The sequence below is a fragment of the Triticum dicoccoides genome, chromosome 5A, assembly GCF_002162155.2.
Source record: "Triticum dicoccoides isolate Atlit2015 ecotype Zavitan chromosome 5A, WEW_v2.0, whole genome shotgun sequence".
Lineage (NCBI taxonomy): Eukaryota > Viridiplantae > Streptophyta > Magnoliopsida > Poales > Poaceae > Triticum > Triticum dicoccoides.
Genome location: NC_041388.1, coordinates 529803711 through 529823916, shown reverse-complemented (window position 1 = coordinate 529823916; position 20206 = coordinate 529803711). Strand labels below are relative to the sequence as shown.

Sequence of the window (20206 nt, the reverse complement as noted above, 5' to 3'; positions counted from 1 at the left end):
GAACAGCACCCAAGCACCGGTCCACCCACATATCAAATTATCAAAGTATCGAACGCGAATCATATGAACGTGATGATAACTAGCTTGACGATATTCCCATGTGTCCTCGGGAGCGCTTTTCCTATTATAAGAGTTTGTGCAGGCTTGTCATTTGCTACAAAAAGAATTGGGTCACCTTGCTGCACTTTATTTACTTTTGTTACTTGTTGCTCGTTACAATTTATCTTATCACAAAACTATCTGTTACCACTTATTTCAGTACCTGCAGAGAATACCTTGCTGAAAACCGCTTATCATTTCCTTCTGCTCCTCGTTGGGTTCGACACTCTTACTTATCGAAAGGACTACGATAGATCCCCTATACTTGTGGGTCATCAGAGTGTCATTAACACATGCCACACATATGCATATATACGTTTCACAAGGAAGAGGTTACATCTAATTGTCTACGATCATCAAAACACAAAATGTGCAACACGAAAGTCATGAAACTGTAAGACGAAGCTATCGGTCAAAGGAAATTTCAAACGGTTGACCATGCGCAACGAATTTAACAAAATTCAACCAAAATAGCTCCAAACATGAATACGAAATTGAACATTTACGGTCGGTGAAACTAAGAACTGGTCGTAAAAATGAAACCATAACATCGATGCATATCTTTTTCATGTAGAGTTTATCTCGAATCGAAGTACCGTTGTGTAGATTAGAAGGAACGAAGGAAAGAAGATTAGAGAGGGAACTCACTTGAGTTAGCACACAAACCACGTACATGGTGTATATTAGGTCGCATCCTCTCATGCAGGAGCTTCAACAGAATTAGCCCCCACCCCCGCATGCCCCCTAGCTAGGGCGACTAGGGTGGCGCCCAAAAACCTAGCCGCCGCCGACACTCACTACCTCCTCTCCTCCCTCCGCCGCCGCCGGGCGACGCCAAACGCCTAAGTGATAACGCACAAGTATAGGGGATCGCAACAGCTTTCGAGGGTAGAGTATTCAACCCAAATTTATTGATTCGACACAAGGGGAGCCAAAGAATATTCTCAAGTATTGGCAGCTGAGTTGTCAATTCAACCACACCTGTAAACTTAGTATCTACAACAAAGTGTTTAGTAGCAAAGTAATATGATAGTGGTGGTAGCGGCAACAAAAGTAAAGACAACAAAAGTAATGTTTTTGGTATTTTGTAGTGATTGTAACAGTAGCAGCGGGAAAGTAAATAAGCGAGAACCAGTATATGGAAAACTCGTAGGCACCAGATCAGTGATGGATAATTATGCCGGATGCGGTTCATCATGTAACAGTCATAACATAGGGTGACACAGAACTAGCTCCAATTCATCAATGTAATGTAGGCATGTATTCCGTATATAGTCATACGTGCTTATGGAAAAGAACTTGCATGACATCTTTTGTCCTACCCTCCCGTGGCAGCGGGGTCCTATTGGAAACTAAGGGATATTAAGGCCTCCTTTTAATAGAGAACCGGAACAAACCATTAGCACATAGTGAATACATGAACTCCTCAAACTATGGTCATCACCGGGAGTGGTCCCGATTATTGTCACTTCGGGGTTGCCGGATTATAACACATAGTAGGTGACTATAGACTTGCAAGATAGGATCTAGAACTCTCATATATTGATGAAAACATAATAGGTTCAGATCTGAAATCATGGCACTCGGGCCCTAGTGACAAGCATTAAGCATAGCAAAGTCATAGCAACATCAATCTCAGAACATAATGGATACTAGGGATCAAACCCTAACAAAACTAACTCAATTACATGATAAATATCATCCAACCCATCACCGTCCAGCAAGCCTACGATGCAATTACTCACGCACGGCGGTGAGCATCATGAAATTGGTGATGGAGGATGGTTGATGATGACGACGGCGACGAATCCCCCTCTCCGGAGCCCCGAACGGACTGCAGATCAGCCCTCCTGGGAGGTTTTAGGGCTTGGCAGCGACTCCGTATCATAAAACGCGATGTTTTCTTCTCTCTGATTTTTTTCTCATCGAAACTCAATATATGGAGGTGGAGTTGGAGTCGAAAACGCAACAGGGGGCCCACGAGGTAGGGGGCGCGCCCTAGGGGGGCGCCCCCCACCCTCGTGAGAAGGGTGCGGGCCCCCTGGTCTTCATCTTTGGCGAGGATTTTAATTGTTTTTTCTAAGATGTTCCGTGGAGTTTCAGGTCATTCCGAGAATATTTGTTTTCTGCACATAAAACAACACCATGGCAATTCTGCTGAAAACAGCGTAAGTTCGGGTTAGTTCCATTCAAATCATACAAGTTAGAGTCTGAAACAAGGGCAAAAGTGTTTGGAAAAGTAGATACGACGGAGACGTATCAACTGCCCCAAGCTTAAACCCTTGCTTGTCCTCAAACAATTCAGTTGACAAACTAAAAGAAAGAAAGAAAAACTTTTACAAACTCTGTTTGCTCTTGTTGTTGTAACTATGTCAAGCCAGCATTCAAGTTTTCAGCATAAATCATAACTAACCACATTTGCAATGATTCTCAGGTCTCACAATTACTCATATCAATAGCACAATCAACTAGCAAGTCATAATAATAAATCTCGGATAACAACACTTTCTCAAAACAATCATAATATGATATAACAAGATGGTATCTCGCTAGCCCTTTCTGAGACTGCAAAACATAAATGCAGAGCACCTTTAAAGATCAAGGACTGACTAGACATTGTAATTCATGGTAAAAGAGATCCAATCATAGTCATACCCAATATAAATTAACAGTGATGAATGCAAATGACGGCTGTGCTCTCCAGCTAGTGCTTTTTAATAAGAGGGTGATGACTCAACATAAAAGTAAATGGATATGCCCTTCGCAGAGGGAAGAAGGGATTTAGAGGTGCCAGAGCTCGGTTTTGCAATAGAGATAAATTGTATTTTGAGTGGTATACTTTCATTGTCAACGTAACAACTAAGAGATGGCGATATCTTCCATGCTAAACACATTATAGCCGGTTCCCAAACAGAATGGTAAAGTTTATACTCCCCTTCCGCCAACAAGCATCAATCCATGGCTTGCTCGAAACAACGAGTGCCTCCAACATACATCAGGTCCCAGGGGGAGTTTTTTTGCAATTAATTTTGATTTATTTTGCATAAAGTATGGGACTGGGCATCCCGGTGACCAACCATTTTCTCGTGAGTGAGGAGCGGAGTCCACTCCTCTTGAGAATAACCCGCCTAACACGGAAGATAAGGACAACCTTTGTTGATACATGAGCTATTCGAGCATACAAAATAGAATGTTTATTTGAAGGTTTAGAGTTTGGCACATACAAATTTACTTGGAACGGCAGGTAGATACCGCATATTGGAAGGTATAGTGGACTCATCTGGAATAACTTTGGGGTTTAAGGGATTGGATGCACAAGCAGTATTCGCGCTTAGTACAAGTGAAGGCTAGCAAAAGACTAGGAAGTGACCAACTAGAGAGCGACAACAGCCATGTACATGCATTAAAATCAATAAACATTGGATGCAATCATGAATAGGATATAATCCACCATGAACATAAATATCATGAAGGCTATGTTGATTTTGTTTCAACTACATGCGTGAACATGTGCCAAGTCAAGTCACTTAAATCATTCAAAAGAGGATACCACCCCATCATACCACATCATAATCATCTCAATAGCATGTTGGCATACAAGGTAAATCATTATAACTCATAGCTAATCAAGCATGGCACAAGCAACTATGATCTCTAATTGTCATTGCAAACATGTTTATTCATAATAAGCTGAATCAAGAATGAGGGACTCATCATATTTACAAAAACAAAAGAGGTCGAGTTCATACCAGCTTTTCTCATCTCAGTCAGCCCATCATATATCATCATAATTGCCTTTCACTTACACGACCGAACGGTGTGAATAATAATAAGAGTGCATGTGCATTGGACTAAGCTGGAATCTGCAAGCATTCAATAAACAGGAGAAGACAAGGCAATATGGGCTCTAGGTTAACTCAACAATAATGCATATAAGAGCCACTTTAACAATTTAATTATGGTCTTCTCCTACCGACCCCCAAAGAAAAGAAATAAAACTATTTACACGGGTAAGCTCCCAACAAGCAAAAGAAGAACGGGAAATATTTTTGGGTTTTCTTTTTAATTATTACTACTACAGCAGAAAAATAAACTACTACTAATTTTTTTGGTTTTTCTTAAGGTTTAACAAGCACACAAGAAGAAAGCAGGAAAAAGAAAATAAACTAGCATGGATATTACAGTGAAAAAGTATGAGCACTGACATTTAGCAATGAGTGTGTGTGAGCATAAATGTAATGTCGATGAGAAATATGTACTCCCTCAAGCTTAGGCTTTTGGCCTAAGTTGGTCTATGGCCACGGCTGGCCTGGCGGATATCCATAATAATAGTTATTGGGGTCATACTGTGATGAGGAAGGATAGTTGGGATCATACTGATGTGCAACGGTTATCGCTTGCTGAGCTGCAGCGTGGAGTCGAGCTGCCTCCGCTCTCCTCTCGTACTCTTCTGCCTCCTCTCTGGTAATAACATATCTTCCTTTTGTCTGTGAATCAAAGAAGGCAGGAGCAGGGAGAGTAATACGGAAAACACGTCGTTTATCAAAAATTAAGCGATATAAGAGAGGTGATTCAGGCCTCTCGACAAACTGGTGCGAAGCCATAGAGTTATAATATAAATATGCAGGAGGCAACTCCATATCACCCTCACGAATGTCTATTTCAAGAAAATGAGCTAAGCGGGTTGCATAAATTCCTCCAAAGAAATCTCCATTATGTCTATTATGATGCAACCTACGAGCTACAATGGCTCCCATATGATAAGATTGGTCTCCTAACACAGCACTCCTAAGAATGCTAAGATCAGGGACACACATGTGACATGCTTCATCCTTAGCATTTATGCATCTACCGATGAAAAGAGCAAAATAATGTATAGCAGGAAAGTGAATGCTCCCTATGGTAGCCTGCATTATATCTCTAGATTCCCCTACAATTATACTAGCAAGAAAGTTTCTAAATTCAGATTCAGGGGGATCCCTAATACTAGCAGAAGTGAAATCCTCTAGGTCCATGGTATAAGATTTGTCATAAAGATCAAACATGACTGAAGGAGAATTACGCGAAGATGAATACTCAAACCTCCTCACAAATGAACTTGTGAGATCATGATACTGGGGGCATTTGTTAGCCTCAAAATCCTCAAGACCGGCATTGCGCAAATATGCTTTCAGTTCTTCTTTAATTCCCGCACGGTCCATAAAATTTTCCGACGACCATTCGCAAGGCCGTACTGGAGCGTCTCTTGGTGGATCCTCGTCAGCATCACGCATAGCGATTCTGGGTCCTTGCTTCTTAGAGGAACCACCTTGGAACATCTTCCTAAACATATTGTTTTTCTCTGAAAAATTCTGAAATTTTTAGTAACTTCAAAATAAAAGTAAACCAACTTTAATAAAACTGATAGCAACTACTCCTACAAGTGCTTAGAGCCTATATCAAGCATTAGAACTACTTGGAACCATATAAATTTGACATGCAAGCTCAAGAACATGGTCACCTATGCAGCACAAATTTGCAAAGAATAAAGCACTAGAACAAAAACTAATTGGACCAATGGAGGAGTCACATACCAAGGAACAATCTCCCCAAGCAGTTTTGCGAGAGGTGCTTTGAGCAAGGAGATCGAAAATCACAGCAAAAGTGGTTGGAACTCGTGCTTGAGTTGGTTTTTCGGGTTTGTGTTAGATAGAGGAAGAAGATGGGTGCTGGTATAAGTGGAGGAGGGCCACCGTGCGCCCACGAAGCAGGGGGCGCGCCCTATAGGGGGGGCACCCACCACCCTCGTGGCCAGGTGGCAGCTCCTCCCGTGGTAATTTTTGCACAGTAAATCCTTAAACATTCCCGAAAAAATTATATTAAATTGGCATGGCATTCTGAGGAATTTTATTTTCGGGATATTTTTATATTGCACTAATAATTCAGGAAACAGACAGAAAATACTATTTTTACTTTATTTAATATAAATATCAGAAAGTAAAAGTGGGGTACAGAAGTTTGTGCTTCTAGTTTCATCCATCTCATGCTCATAAAAAAGAATCCACTAACAAGGTTGATCAAGTCTTGTTAACAAACTCATTCCGATAATCATGAAACCCGAGAAATTTCGAATAACATTAAGTTACCTCAATGGGGATATGCACATCCCCAATAATAAGAATATCATATTTCTTCTTGATAATAGGAAGAGGAAATTCAAAACCTCCAAATATAATCGATGGAATTTTTCCAATAGAGTTGATACTATGAACTTCAGGTTGTTTCCTCCGAAAGTGTACCGTATGCTCATTACCATTAACATGAAAAGTGACATTGCCTTTGTTGCAATCTATAACAGCTCCTGCAGTATTAAGGAAAGGTCTTCCAAGAATAATAGACATACTACCATCCTCGGGAATATCAAGTATAACAAAGTCCGTTAAAATAGTAACGTTTGCAACCACAACAGGCACATCCTCACAAATACCGACAGGTATAGTAGTTAATTTATCAGCCATTTGCAAAGATATTTCAGTAGGTGTCAGCTTATTCAAGTCAAGTCTACGATATAAAGAGGGAGGCATAACACTAACACCGGCTCCAAGATCAAATAAAGCAGTTTTAATATAATTTCTTTTAATGGAGCAAGGTATAGTAGGTACTCCTGGATCTCCAAGTTTCTTTGGTATTCCACCCTTAAAAGTGTAATTAGCAAGCATGGTGGAAATTTCACCCTCCGGTATCTTTCTTTTATTAGTAATGATATCCTTCATATACTTAGCATAAGGATTTGTTTTGAGCACATCAGTCAATCGCATACGCAAAAAGATAGGTCTAATCATTTCAGCAAAGCGCTCAAAATCCTCATCATCCTTTTTCTTGGATGGTTTCGGAGGAAAAGGCATGGGTTTCTGAACCCATGGTTCTCTTTCTTTACCATGTTTCCTAGCAATGAAGTCTCTTTTATCATAACGTTGATTCTTTGACTGTGGGTTATCAAGATCAACAGCAGGTTCAACTTCTACATCATTATTATTACTAGGTTGAGCATCATCATGAACATCATCATTAATATTTTTACTAGGTTCATGTTCATTACCAGATTGTGTTTCAGCATCAGACATAGAAATATCATTTGGATTATCATGTGGTTCAGCAGTAGGTTCACTAGAAGTTTGCACAGTTCTATCATTTTTCTTCTTCTTCTTTTTAGAAGAACTAGGAACATCAATATTATTTCTTTGAGAATCTTGCTCAATTCTCTTAGGGTGGCCTTCAGGATACAAAGGTTCCCGAGTCATTCTACCAGTTCTAGTAGCCACTTTAACAGCATAATCATTTTTCTTACTATTCATTTCATTAAGCACTTCTTTTTGAGCCTTAAGTACTTGTTCTACTTGAGTGGTAACCATAGAAGCATGTTTGCTAACAAGTTTAAGTTCACCTTTAATGTTAGCCATATAATCACCCAAGTGTCTAATCATATAAGCATTTTCTTTTAGTTGTCTACCAAAGTAAGCATTGAAGTCGTCTTGCTTATACATAAAGTTATCAAACTCATCCAAGCATTGACTAGCAATTTTAGTAGGAGGGACATCAGCTTTATCATATCTATAGAGAGAATTTACCTTTACTACCTGTGTCGGGATATCGGGATCAGGAGGTTCTTCAATAAATAAAGAATTGAGATCATATGTTTCTTCAACAGGCGGTATATTAAGACCATGTATTTCTTCAATAGGAGGTAAATTCTTAACGTCTTCAGCTTTAATACCTTTTTCTTTCATAGATTTCTTTGCCTTTTGCATATCTTCGGGACTGAGAAATAGAACACCTCTCTTCTTCGGAGTTGGTTTAGGAATAGGCTCAGTGATTGGAGCAGAAGTTGGCTCAGGAGCTGGCTCAGGAGGTGCCCAATTATTTTCATTTGTCAACATATTATTCAATAGAATTTCAGCTTCATCCGGTGTTCTTTCCCTGAAAAGAGAACCAGCACAACTATCCAGGTAATCTCTGGAAGCATCGGTTAGTCCATTATAAAAGATATCAAGTATTTCAGGTTTCTTAAGAGGATGGTCACGCAAAGCATTAAGTAACTTGAGAAGCCTCCCCCAAGCTTGTGGGAGACTCTTCTTTAATTTGCACGAAGTTGTATATTTCCCTCAAAGCAGCTTGTTTCTTATGAGCAGGGAAATATTTAGCAGAGAAGTAATAAATCATATCCTGGGGACTATGCACACAACCAGGATCAAGAGAATTAAACCATATCTTAGCATCACCCTTTAATGAGATCGGAAATATTTTGAGTATATAAAGGTAACACGATTCTCATCATTAGTGAACAGGAAAGCTATATCATTTAACTTAGTAAGATGTGCCACAACAATTTCAGATTCATAGCCATAAAACGGATCAGATTCAACCAAAGTAATTATATTAGGATCAACAGAGAATTCATAATCTTTATCAGGAACACAAATAGGTGAAGTAGCAAAAGCAGGGTCAGGTCTCATTTTATCTCTAAGTGATTCTTTGTTCCATTTAATTAATAACCTCTTAAGCTCATATCTATCTTTGCAAGCAAAAATAGCGGCAGAAGATTCGATATCAAAAAGATAACCCTCAGGAATAACAGGCATATTTTCATCATCACTACCATCATCGTATTCAGATTCAATAATTTCTTTTTCTCTAGCCCTAGCAATTTGTTCATCAAGAAATTCACTAAGGGGCACAGTAGTATCAGGCATAGAAGCAGTTTCATCATAAGTATCATGCATAGCAGAAGTGGCATCATCAATAACATGCGACATATCAGAACGAATAGCAGAAGCAGATGTAGGTGTCGCTAGCTTACTCATAACAGAAGGTGAATCAAGTGCAGAGCTAAATGGCAGTTCCTTACCTCCCCTCGTAGTTGAGGGATAGATCTTGGTTTTTGGATCTCTCAAGTTCTTCATGGTGTCCAGCAGATATAAATCCCAAGTGACTCAAAGAATAGAGCTATGCTCCCCGGCAACGGTGCCGGAAATTAGTCTTGATAACCCACAAGTATAGGGGATCGCAACAGCTTTCGAGGGTAGAGTATTCAACCCAAATTTATTGATTCGACACAAGGGGAGCCAAAGAATATTCTCAAGTATTGGCAGCTGAGTTGTCAATTCAACCACACCTGGAAACTTAGTATCTGCAGCAAAGTGTTTAGTAGCTAAGTAATATGATAGTGGTGGTAGCGGCAACAAAAGTAAAGACAGCAAAAGTAATGTTTTTGGTATTTTATAGTGATTGTAACAGTAGCAGCGGGAAAGTAAATAAGCGAGAACTAGTATATGGAAAACTCGTAGGCACCGGATCAGTGATGGATAATTATGCCGGATGCGGTTCATCATGTAACAGTCATAACATAGGGTGACATAGAACTAGCTCCAATTCATCAATGTAATGTAGGCATGTATTCCGTATATAGTCATACATGCTTATGGAAAAGAACTTGCATGACATCTTTTGTCCTACCCTCCCGTGGCAGCGGGGTCCTATTGGAAACTAAGGGATATTAAGGCCTCCTTTTAATAGAGAACCGGAACAAACCATTAGCACATAGTGAATACATGAACTCCTCAAACTACGGTCATCACCGGGAGTGGTCCCGATTATTGTCACTTCGGGGTTGCCGGATCATAACACATAGTAGGTGACTATAGACTTACAAGATAGGATCTAGAACTCTCATATATTGATGAAAACATAATAGGTTCAGATCTGAAATCATGGCACTCGGGCCCTAGTGACAAGCATTAAGCATAGCAAAGTCATAGCAACATCAATCTCAGAACATAATGGATACTAGGGATCAAATCCTAACAAAACTAACTCGATTACATGATAAATATCATCCAACCCATCACCGTTCAGCAAGCCTACGATGCAATTACTCACGCACGGCGGTGAGCATCATGAAATTGGTGATGGAGGAAGGTTGATGATGACGACGGCGATGAATCCCCCTCTTCGGAGCCCCGAACGGACTCCAGATCAGCCCTCCCGAGAGGTTTTAGGGCTTGGCGGCGGTTCCGTCTCGTAAAACGCGATGATTTCTTCTCTCTGATTTTTTTCTCATCGAAACTCAATATATGGGGGTGGAGTTGGAATCGGAGACGCAACAGGGGGCCCACGAGGTAGGGGGCGCGCCCTAGGGGGGGCGCCCCCCACCCTCGTGAGAAGGGTGTGGGCCCCCTGGTCTTCATCTTTGGCGAGGATTTTTTATTTTTTTCTAAGATATTCCGTGGAGTTTCAGGTTATTTCGAGAATATTTGTTTTCTGCACATAAAACAACACCATGCCAACTCTGCTGAAAACAGTGCCAGTCCGGGTTAGTTCCATTCAAATCATACAAGTTAGAGTCCAAAACAAGGGGAAAAGTGTTTGGAAAAGTAGATATGACGAAGACGTATCACTAAGCACGGGGGCCGATGGAGGTGGCAGAGGACATCACCTCTCTCCTGCGTATCTTGGTTTGTGTGGGGCCCTGAATCGTGTGGAGGCGCGCCCGATCCGATCGGCACGACGGTGATAGCTGTGGCGCAGCAGTTTCGGAGGCGACGCAGGCCGCGGGCGCGGTGGCCAGCCCTATTCGGGCGGCGGTAGCGATGGCGCGCCATCTCCCTTTGGGTCGGCAGCCGCGGTGTGGAGAGCCTGGTGGTCGCCTCGGTGGCATCTTCGGTCAGCTCTGTTCTGGCCGGTGCAACCGGCGGTGGTGGTCATCTCTTCCGTTAAAGGTGGCCGGCCTGCGGCTGGGTGGTCGGATCTCGTGATTTGTCATCTAGTCCCGGCTACGAGTCAGGGAGACATAGTTGCCGGTGAAAACCGAGCCATTGGCGGGCGATGGCGGTGTTTTGTGATACATCTCCAACGTATCTATAATTTTTTATTGTTCCATGCTATTATATTATCTATTTTGGATGTTTAATGGGCTTTAATATGCTCTTTTATATTATTTTTTGGGACTAACCTATTTACCGGAGGCCCAGTGCCAATTTTAAGCCTATTTTAGAGTTTCGCAGAAAAGGAATACCAAATGGAATCCAAACGGAATGAAACCTTCGCAATGATCTTTCTTGGACCGAAAGCAAACCAGAAGACTTGGAGTTGAAGTCTGGAACTCCGTGAGGCGGCCACGAGGTAGGAGGGCGCGCCCCCACCCTCGTGGGCCCCACGTAGCTCCACCGATGTACTTCTTCCACCTATATATACTCTTATACCCTAGATCGATCACAGAGAGCCACGAAACCACTTTTCCACCGCCGCAACCTTCTATACCCGTGAGATCCCATCTTGGGGCCTTTTCCGGCGATCTGCCGGAGGGGGAATCGATCACGGAGGACTTCTACATCAACACCATAGCCTCTCCGATGAAGTGTGAGTAGTTTACCACAGACCTTCAGGTCCATAGTTATTAGCTAGATGGCTTCTTCTCTCTCTTTGATTCTCAATACAAAGTTCTCCTCGATGTTCTTGGAGATCTATTCGATTTAATACTCTTTTGCGGTGTGTTTGCCGAGATCCGATGAATTGTGGGTTTATGAACAAGATTATCTATGAATATTATTTGGTTCTTTTCTGAATTCTTATATGCATGATTTGATATCTTTGCAAGTCTCTTCGAATTATCGGTTTAGTTTAGCCTACTAGATTGATCTTTCTTGCAATGGGAGAAGTGCTTATCTTTGGGTTCAATCCTGCGGTGTCCTTTCCCAGTGACAATAGGGGCAGCAAGGCACGTATTTTATTGTTGCCATCAAGGATAAAAGGATGGAGTTTATATCATATTGCTAGAGTTTATCCCTCTACATCATGTCATCTTGCTTAATGCGTTACTCTGTTCTTATGAACTTAATACTCTAGATACATGCTGGATAGCGGTCGACGTGTGGAGTAATAGTAGTAGATGCAGAATCATTTCGATCTACTTGACATGGACGTGATGCCTATATTCATGATCATTGCCTAGATATTCTCATAATTATACACTTTTCTATCAATTGCTCGGCAGTAATTTGTTCACCCACCGTAATACATGCTATCTTGAGAGAAACCACCAGTGAAACCTATGGCCCCCGGGTCTCTTTCTTATTATATTGCATCTCTTTTATTTACATCGCATCTCGTTTACTATTTTGCAATCTTTACTCAAACTGTGGAACATACAAGCTTCGTTCACTAATCTGGACTAAAGTCAAATTTTACAGTAGCAAAAACTTATTTAAGTTAATTAAACAGAAAGAGGGCTTTGAGACGAAACTCTAGGCGCTTGAGTCGCCTGATTCCGATAAACGAGCGAAAAGTTGAACTAAAACGAAAATCGAATCAGAAATCGCGATCGAAAATAATCGCAAAAAATCCTAGAAAAAGAAAAAAACTGACGAACAGACTAACGAACGAACATTCGCTATCTGCAGCTAACGGGCGAAAACCGTTTGTTAAAACGAACGTACGAACGAACGTCCGCTAAATAACCAAACCGAAAAAATAAACTGATCTAAAATAAAAAAACGGGATCTAGGGTTTCGAAAAAATTGATTGGTTTTCTCGCGAAAATCGAGGGCGGCGGCGGCTACCTCCGGCGAGGTCCGGCGAAACGGCGGCGGCGGCGAGCGGCTCCGTGGCGGGGTCGGGCGGCGGGGCGACGATGGGTGGTGGCGCGGCGCAGGCGGCGGCGGCGGCGGCGAGGCTGGCGCGGCGGCTAGGGTTGGCTGGGCGGCGGGCTGGTGGGCTGTGGCCTCGACCTCGGCGGCTTATAAAGCCTTCCCTGGGCGGTACGGCCCAAAGTTGGTTCCTCCTTTTAAAAAAAAATATATTCCGCGCAGAAAAACGAATAAAAGAAATACTAAACGGACTCTAAAAATCCTGAAATAAATTTCCCCGTCCACTAAAAATCCTCCGGACAAGGTGAACATTTATTTGGGACTCTAATGCAATTTTGAAAAACATTCCTAATTCAAATAAAATAGCGATAAAACTCCGAATAAAACTCTTATTTGATTTTAACATTAAATCTCCAATATTTCTTTATTTTGAGGAAGTCATTTTATCCTATCTCTTTTATTTTTATAAAAGAAATATTCGAAGAGAAAATAATTAAAATCAAATGATCCTCTTTTCAAAATTCGAGAAAAACTCAAATATGAAAATAACGAAATCCCCAACTCTCTTCGTAGGTCCTTGAGTTGCGTAGAATTTCTAGGATCAAGCCAATGCAATAAAATATGATATGCAATGATGACCTAATGTATAACATTCCAAATTGAAAATTTGGGATGTTACAATTACGGAACGAGTAAAGAGACTTGCAGGTAACGAGATTGAAGTAGGTATGAAGATACCGACGATCAAATCTCGGGCAAGTAACATACCGATGGACAAAGGGAATTACGTATGTTGTCATAACAGTTCGATCGATAAAGATCTTCGTAGAATATGTAGGATCCAGTATGAATATCCAGGTTCCGCTATTGGTTATTGACCGGAGAGGTGTCTCAGTCATGTCTACATAGTTCTCGAACCCGTAGGGTTCGCACGCTTAACGTTCGATGACGATATTGTATTATATGAGTTATGTGATTTCGTGACCGAATGTTGTTCGGAGTCCTGAATGAGATCACAAACATGACGAGGAGTCTCGAAATGGTCGAGATGTAAAGATTTATATATAGGACGATATTAGTCGGACACCGGAAGTGTTTCGGAGTGTATCAGGTATTTATCGAAGTACCGGAGGGGTTACCAGAACCTCCGAGGGGAATATATGGGCCATATGGGCCATGAGAGGGGAGCACACCAGCCCACAAGGAGTGGCGCACCCCCCTATGGCAGGAGGCCGAATTGGGAGAAGGCAAAAGGTGGTTCGGCCCCCCTTTCCTTTCTCTCTTCCCCCTTCCCTTTCTTCTCTAGTGAAATAAGGAGGGGGCACTTGGGGGAACCCCAAGTAGGATTCGGATCCTACTTGGGGCGCACCCTGGCTGCCTCCCCTCTCCCTCCCACCTATATATATGTGGGAGGCGCCCCTAGCACACCCCAGACAATTGCCTAGCCATGTGTGGCGCCCCCTCCACCGTTTACTCTCATGTCATATTTTCGTAGTGCTTAGGCGGAGCCCTGCGAGGATCACTTCACCATCACCGTCACCACGCCGTCGTGCTGACGGAACTCATCTACTACCACGACACCTTGCTGGATCAAGAAGGCGAGGGACGTCACCGAGCTGAACGTGTGCAGAACTCAGAGGTGTCGTACGTTCGGTACTTGATCGGTCGGAGCTTGAAGAAGTTCGACTACATCAACCGCGTTGTCAAATGCTTCCGCTTATGATCTATGAGGGTATGTAGACACACTCTCCCCCTCGTTGCTATGCATCTCCATGGATAGATCATTGTGTGCGGGTATAATTTTTTGTTTTCCATGCAACATTTTCGAACAAAGATCTTGGTGGCTTCAACCTGTAGTTTTTGACCCACAACTTGGGGGTTTAATACATATATTTTGGATTATAATTTCAGACGATAAATACTCTACTTTTGTGCGTATGAATCACTTTGTTTCAATTTAACTTAAGTTTATCTTATAGTGCTGACAATTGTCAGAATAATTATCAGAGTGGTTGTGGAAGGGGGATTGGAGATTCACGAAGAAAGTATATTTTCCGAAGGCCAAAAAATGAAACAAAATATGTCGTGGATATGCACACAAAATAGGCCATGGGCTAGATGGAGGTAACTTAGTGGGCTTAGGTGCGTACCCTAGGCGACCACCTTACATGGCGCCTCGGGCCGTAGGGCTCCCTTTGTACCCTGTGTGGTAGCTATGTTTCTCCCGGTGTGGATTCCATATCAATTTTTGCTAGATTTTTTCTGCCACTACTGCAAGGCGGAACCCTAGTTCTCTTCCCCAAGGGTTGTTTTTGGCCAAATCTACCTACTCTGTCAAGGGGAATTTGAAGCAACTGTCATCACCAACTCCTATATCAAGGGGAACATCTTCGTCCAAGCCATCTTCACCATCTCCATCATCAACACCATCACCCCATTTCCACCCTCGTCCATCTATGTATAATTAGTGTGAATCGATTACCATTATAACTTATCAATGTTAACTGGTGTCTTAGGAATTAATGTTGATGAGTGTATTTTTTTAATTGGAGTATTAAGTTTGGGGAGGTTGACGAGTGTATTTTTTTTTACACTCACTAGGTAATTATTCATGCGTTATTATGGGGGCCAAATAATTTTTAATACAACAATAGTAGATGAAAAATACACTAGTGAGGCCGCCAACAACCTATCTTCTTCGACCAAGTTAGAGAGAAAAGGAGATATATGAATTGGGTTTTCACATAATCTAAACTTTCCAAAACCCATGCCTTCTAAGCCTATTCAGGCATGATCTCTGAATCCCAGCGCGCATGTGAGCCGATACACAATCAAATATGTATAGAAAATAATCTAGACTTACCAAAATAATAAAAGTTGTAGGATATGTCATGCATGTTACATAAATTATGAAATTGATGCGTAAGATAAGTAAATTACATGCTATGCGCGATTGATGCAAAAGGTAAGTTAATTTAGGTGAAATTGATGCAATGGTAAGTTAATTAATGTGATTGAGTGGCTTGCGGGAAGTTGCAATCAAATATGTCATGGTGGGACAATAATACCGGTTGGACGAAGACCACCGGTGAAGGGACATGGTGAGAGGGGGGAGGGGGAAGTGGTTGACGAAGAGTTCTGCTTGGCAGGAACATAAACTTTATGTATGTTTTAAATAAGTAGAGATTCCATCGTTGTTTAAACCCAAGATTGCTAGATATTTCAAGACAATCACTATGATTTGATCACTAATGACTAATAAATGCAAAAGATTGGAAATCCATTTATTTAATTTGTTTCATGGGAAAAGGACCATAGAAGGGAAGAAAAAGGAGCAATACATGGAAATACTAAGTGAGGAGATAAAGCCAAATCAAATGGGGACATTACAATTGGTAAAAACATGAGAGGTAAGAGTATAAAAGAGATATGAGCTGTTGGTCTCTCTAACCTCCCCTTTTGCTCCTAGTCTTTCTAGAGATTTTAATCTCTACTATCTAAAAAACACGTAGTGTTCCTTTTCCTGCCAACATGACCGTCTCCTGCCCATGTTTCGTCCATCCACCAGCACCGAAGCCTTCTGTCGAAACAACCCTCCACTTCTTCATTTTATTACAGCACACCCCCCGTACGTTAATCTGTCCCACCACCGACCGGTATGGCAATCGAGAATCACCATAATTAACTTTCCCTTTTCTCGCCTGCCATGAATACCATGGATCACAACATCATGAATCACAACGTAATTATATCTACTGTAGTTTTTCATCCTTCCATACATCCATACATGAAAATAAAGGCGCGAAATCAAATTTCCAGTCGCTGGGGCTTCCTGGCGCGAAATAAAACTTCCAGCCGCTGGTGCTTCCCGTGTGTCTCCATCTCATATAAGGAGATCATCCATTCCGGCTGATCTGGACCCGTCTACAATGCCAAATATTTTTTATCAACACGGATCGTGGCTGATGACGTAAGGTGATTTGAGGAGCATTGGTTAGGAAGGTGTCCGCACAGCAATTAACACCATACCAAATATTCGGCTAAAAGGTGAACACACAATAATTATTACCAGGCATAATCTTTGGTTAAAAATTCAACGATTGGTTTGTAACATAAATGCATGCGCAGTCCTTAAACAATGGACAAAATTAAGATAGTACTGGATTCCTACATGGAGTACAGCCGAAAGCAACCAACGTTTCATCATGGTTATTCTTTTATCTATATCAAAATTTCATTTGGCGAGTCCTTTTTCTATTTATAGGAACAATGGCAAAAAACATTTCTAAATATATTTTCCTCGCTTTTCACAGCTAGAAGTCATACGGTGAATCATGTTTGTGTTCTAAGAGATGGAGAGTGAGAGAGGTGTTGAGATTGGGTTGGAAAAGCGGAGGGACGGAGATGGTCCGTGAGAGAATAAGAAGTGATTTAACGCTAACGACAATAGTGCGAGATATGCATGAGTGTAGTAAAGATATATGCTAAATATTATTGGTGTTGACCACTAAAATTTGTATGCCCCGTTGCAACGCACGAGCATTTTTCTAGTAAAATCTATATACGGATGTGTATAGATATATTTTAGAAATATAGATTCATTTATTTTACATAATCCGCACTGAAATCTGCAGAAAGGACTTGTATTCAGGAAAAGAAGGGAGTAGAACTTTCGAATAGTGGACTGACAAAAATAGCACAAATACCATGTACAAGTATCAGAAGATGAGAGAACGTTCTTTCGAATGGTAGGCTGACAAAAAAAGCACAAGAATCAATTTATATCGAAGCTTAGAGAACCTTCTTCGAATAGTAGGGTGACAAGAAAAAGCACAAATACCAAGCATCCGACGCATAAATCCAGGTCCCCCTCGCAAAACAAAATCTTATCCATACCGCCGGCGGGGTGGTCGACACGTGCTCGCATCCAGCCTGGCGCAAGCCCGCGCGGACCTGAACCTTCCAGAAAGCCCAAGGGCGACAAGCCATCGAAGTTTCTCGCTCTTTCCTAACCCCTCGGCCCCACCGCACCCATGCCGCGGGCCACCCCGTATAGAACCAAATCTCGCCCGAAGGCCATCCGGGCCGTCCGCTGCCACCACCAGATGCCCATCCGACGGCCCGATGCGGCCGCCCGGCGGAAGATATCCATGCGGGCCGGGTCCACCCCGCCGCGGCTTTCTCGGTACGAGTGGTGTGCGTCGTGACGCGGTCGAGAAAAAATATTTTTTATCAAAGTGCGTTTTCTTTTGCCCCTCGCCTTTCTCTCCAATTTTCCATTTCCCTTATTTTTATCCTCGTTCTCCTCCTCCCGTTGGGTATAAGTCTCATAATCCCGCGTGGGAAGCTTCCAGAAGGCTTCTTCCGTACGTTCCTTTCTTTGGTGAGGTGGCCCTCTACCGCATCTGGAAGCTACTACGGGGTTCCCCGGGCCAGATCCGGCCGGGAGGGGCAGAGGAGGCGCCGGCGTGATGTCGGCCGAGCATGGCGCCGCGGCGGCGGACGGGGCTGGGGCGGAGCCTCCTCCCCCGGCGCCGATGCCGGGGCTGGTGGCCTCGGCGGACGCGGCGGGGCAGAGGTCCCTGCCGACGCCGTTCCTGACCAAGACGTACCAGCTCGTGGAGGACCCGGCGGTGGACGACGTGATCTCGTGGGGCGAGGACGGGTCGACGTTCGTGGTGTGGCGGCCGGCGGAGTTCGCCCGGGACCTGCTCCCCAAGTACTTCAAGCACAACAACTTCTCTAGCTTCGTGCGGCAGCTCAACACCTACGTACGTGCGCTCGCTCCATGGGTTCGGTTGGTTGATTCCTCGGGCTCGGGTTGGGATTTGGCCTTTCTGGAATTTTTGGCGTGGAATGCCCATGTTGTTCATCCTTGGATTTTGCTTGCTGTGGCGTATAGGGATTTAGGAAGATCGTGCCGGACCGGTGGGAGTTCGCCAACGACTGCTTCCGGCGAGGCGAGAAGCGCCTGCTCTGCGACATACACCGCCGGAAGGTGGTCCAGTCGGCGGGTCTTGCGGCTGCTGCTGCCGCCGCCGCGGCTGGCGCGGTCACGGTTGCCACTGCAGCGATCCCTATGGCGCTGCCGGTTACGCGCTCCGGCTCGCCGGAGCCGCAGCTGTCCTCCGAGGAGCAGGTTCTGTCGTCCAACTCGGGATCCGCGGAGGAGCTCCCGCTGGCCGCACCGTCCGGCTCAGGCTCCGGCCTGGGCGGCGCCGCCGCGGGCTCCTCGTCCGGCGACATGGGCGAGGAGAACGACCGGCTGCGGCGGGATAACGCGCGGTTGACCCGCGAGCTGGGGCAGATGAAAAAGCTGTGCAACAACATCGTGAGCCTCATGTCCAAGTTCGCCTCGAGCCAGCAGCCGGACGGCGGCCCCGGGTCGCTGTCGTCCGTAGTAAACTGCTCGGGTGAGTCGGCGCTGGCGCCTCCGCCGCCGCTCCCCGCGGGGATACTGGACCTGATGCCATCCTGCTCGGCGCTGGCCACGGCCGCCGGCCTCGCCGTCGACGGCGGGCCGGATACGGACGCGAGGCTGTTCGGCGTCTCCATCGGGCTGAAGCGAGCGCGAGACGAGGAAGAAGACGGCGACGGGGGGGAGCTTCCTAACAGCAACGGCGACGGCGCGGACGTGAAGCCGGAGGAGGCAGCGGAGCGGCGGCCCGAGGGCGGCGGCAGCGAGGAGCGGCAGTCGTGGCCGATATACCGGCCCAAGCCCGTGTACCGGGCCTGCAACGGGCAGGACGGGGCCGGCTCCGGGTCAGACCAGGACAGATCCAACTCGAGGTGAGTGGACGATGTTGTAGAAGCTTCGAGCACCTACTAATTATTAATCACCACCAAATAATAATACTGTGAGCATCACTAGAGTCGTGATAGGATCTTGCATTACTTTGCTAGCTGGCGGGGAGCTCGGCTGCCCCCTCTACCCCTGTAATTGTGATGTTCCTGTTTCATTTGATCTATACTATGCGTTGTGTAATTTGTCGTGGTAGAGCGTACTGCAGAAATGAAAAGTGCAATCCCGGTAGATTGGTCCGACATTTGATATTCTGTATGTAAATAGCTCCTTCCTGCTTGTGCTAGAGACAGTAGTAGTGGTAGAGAAAGAGTAACTACGATTTGCTCCGCTCACAAGTGGTATTACTATTATTTTTGATAACTTTCATAAGTGGTATTTTAGTGGCGATAGCTGTAGACGGTAGCGTGGTTTGGCGGCCAGATATATGGTGTGGGTGCTAGTCATGTTCAGACGGGTCAATGCGAATGGTACACGTGCGGTGTGCGACCCAGGGGTATGGTTCCAACTCGAAAAAAAAATAACAAAAAAACTCAGGGGCTTGGTTTGGTTTGGGTCGGTTTGGTCTGGTCTGGCGGGGCACGTAACCAAACCGACCCCGTGTGAACGTCGCCGCGGCACTCGCTAGAAGGCGCGCGCGGAATGCGCCCCTTTCTTTGTTCGCTCTCGGCAACGGATGGGCCGG

The 20206-nt window shown here is 44.0% G+C and overlaps 1 protein-coding gene across 1 annotated transcript; it reads left to right on the top strand.

The window, feature by feature from the left end:
• Positions 1-17983: 17983 nt before the first annotated feature.
• Positions 17984-19779, top strand: LOC119302549 (heat stress transcription factor B-2c-like). The gene is made up of 2 exons (XM_037579583.1): positions 17984-18490; positions 18622-19779. The coding sequence occupies exons 1-2, from the start codon at positions 18191-18193 to the stop codon at positions 19510-19512; spliced, it is 1191 nt and encodes a 396-aa protein (XP_037435480.1). The 5' UTR covers positions 17984-18190; the 3' UTR covers positions 19513-19779.
• Positions 19780-20206: the final 427 nt, after the last annotated feature.